The sequence below is a fragment of the Pygoscelis adeliae genome, unplaced genomic scaffold (assembly GCF_000699105.1).
Source record: "Pygoscelis adeliae isolate BGI_AS28 unplaced genomic scaffold, ASM69910v1 Scaffold772, whole genome shotgun sequence".
In the NCBI taxonomy this organism is placed as follows: Eukaryota; Metazoa; Chordata; class Aves; order Sphenisciformes; family Spheniscidae; genus Pygoscelis; species Pygoscelis adeliae.
In genome coordinates, this window is record NW_008824199.1 from 32,735 (window position 1) to 33,314 (window position 580).

At 65.9% G+C, this 580-nt stretch overlaps 1 protein-coding gene across 1 annotated transcript in view; it reads right to left on the bottom strand.

Annotated features, from left to right (window-relative positions):
* SERINC4 (serine incorporator 4) overlaps positions 1 to 580 on the bottom strand; it is a gene marked incomplete at its 5' end in the record, with an annotated part of 7,691 nt that overhangs the window by 5,390 nt on the left and 1,721 nt on the right. Inside the window, one exon of the mRNA XM_009334794.1 lies at positions 96 to 252. Coding sequence (XP_009333069.1) covers positions 96 to 252 — 157 coding nt within the window. The remainder of the gene's footprint in view (positions 1 to 95; positions 253 to 580) is intronic.

Here is a 580-nt window from a genome sequence, read left to right on the forward strand (position 1 = left end):
TGCTGGCAGGGCTGCAGTCCTGGCTGGGCAGCCGCACTAGCAAGAGGGAAGGGGAGGAAGAGCAAGGAGGGCTGGGCAGCAGCGTGGGGTCCTACCTGAACCAGTTGGTGAGGGTCATCATGACGTAGAGCGAGGCGAGGAAGAAGACGAAGTGGAAGGCTGAGTAGCTGTAGACCACGTGGTCTCGCTCATCCTGGATGATGCACTGTCCCCCGGCGGTCTCCTCCGCTTGCTCACACATCTTCTCGGTGCCTGGGAGAGCACAGGGCATGACCACTCCTGCACCCCCTCCTTGCCGGTACCCCTGGGCTGGGACACAGGCGCCCGAGGGTGTGTGTTACTGCACCCACCCTGCACCCACCTCTCAGCTCCTCCTCCATCTTCTCGGGGCAGCAGAAGCAACAGGAGGGTTTCTGCAGAGAGAGCAGTACGCTGGCAACTGCTGCTGGGGCAGGGCAGCCCGGCCCCACGGCCGCTGCTGCTGGGCTGAGCCCTGCTGCAGGATCCGGCCCTACCTGGCACCGGGGCTGCCTGGCTCTGAGGAACCAGCGCAGGCGGGGGGGGGGCATGGGAAGCCCCC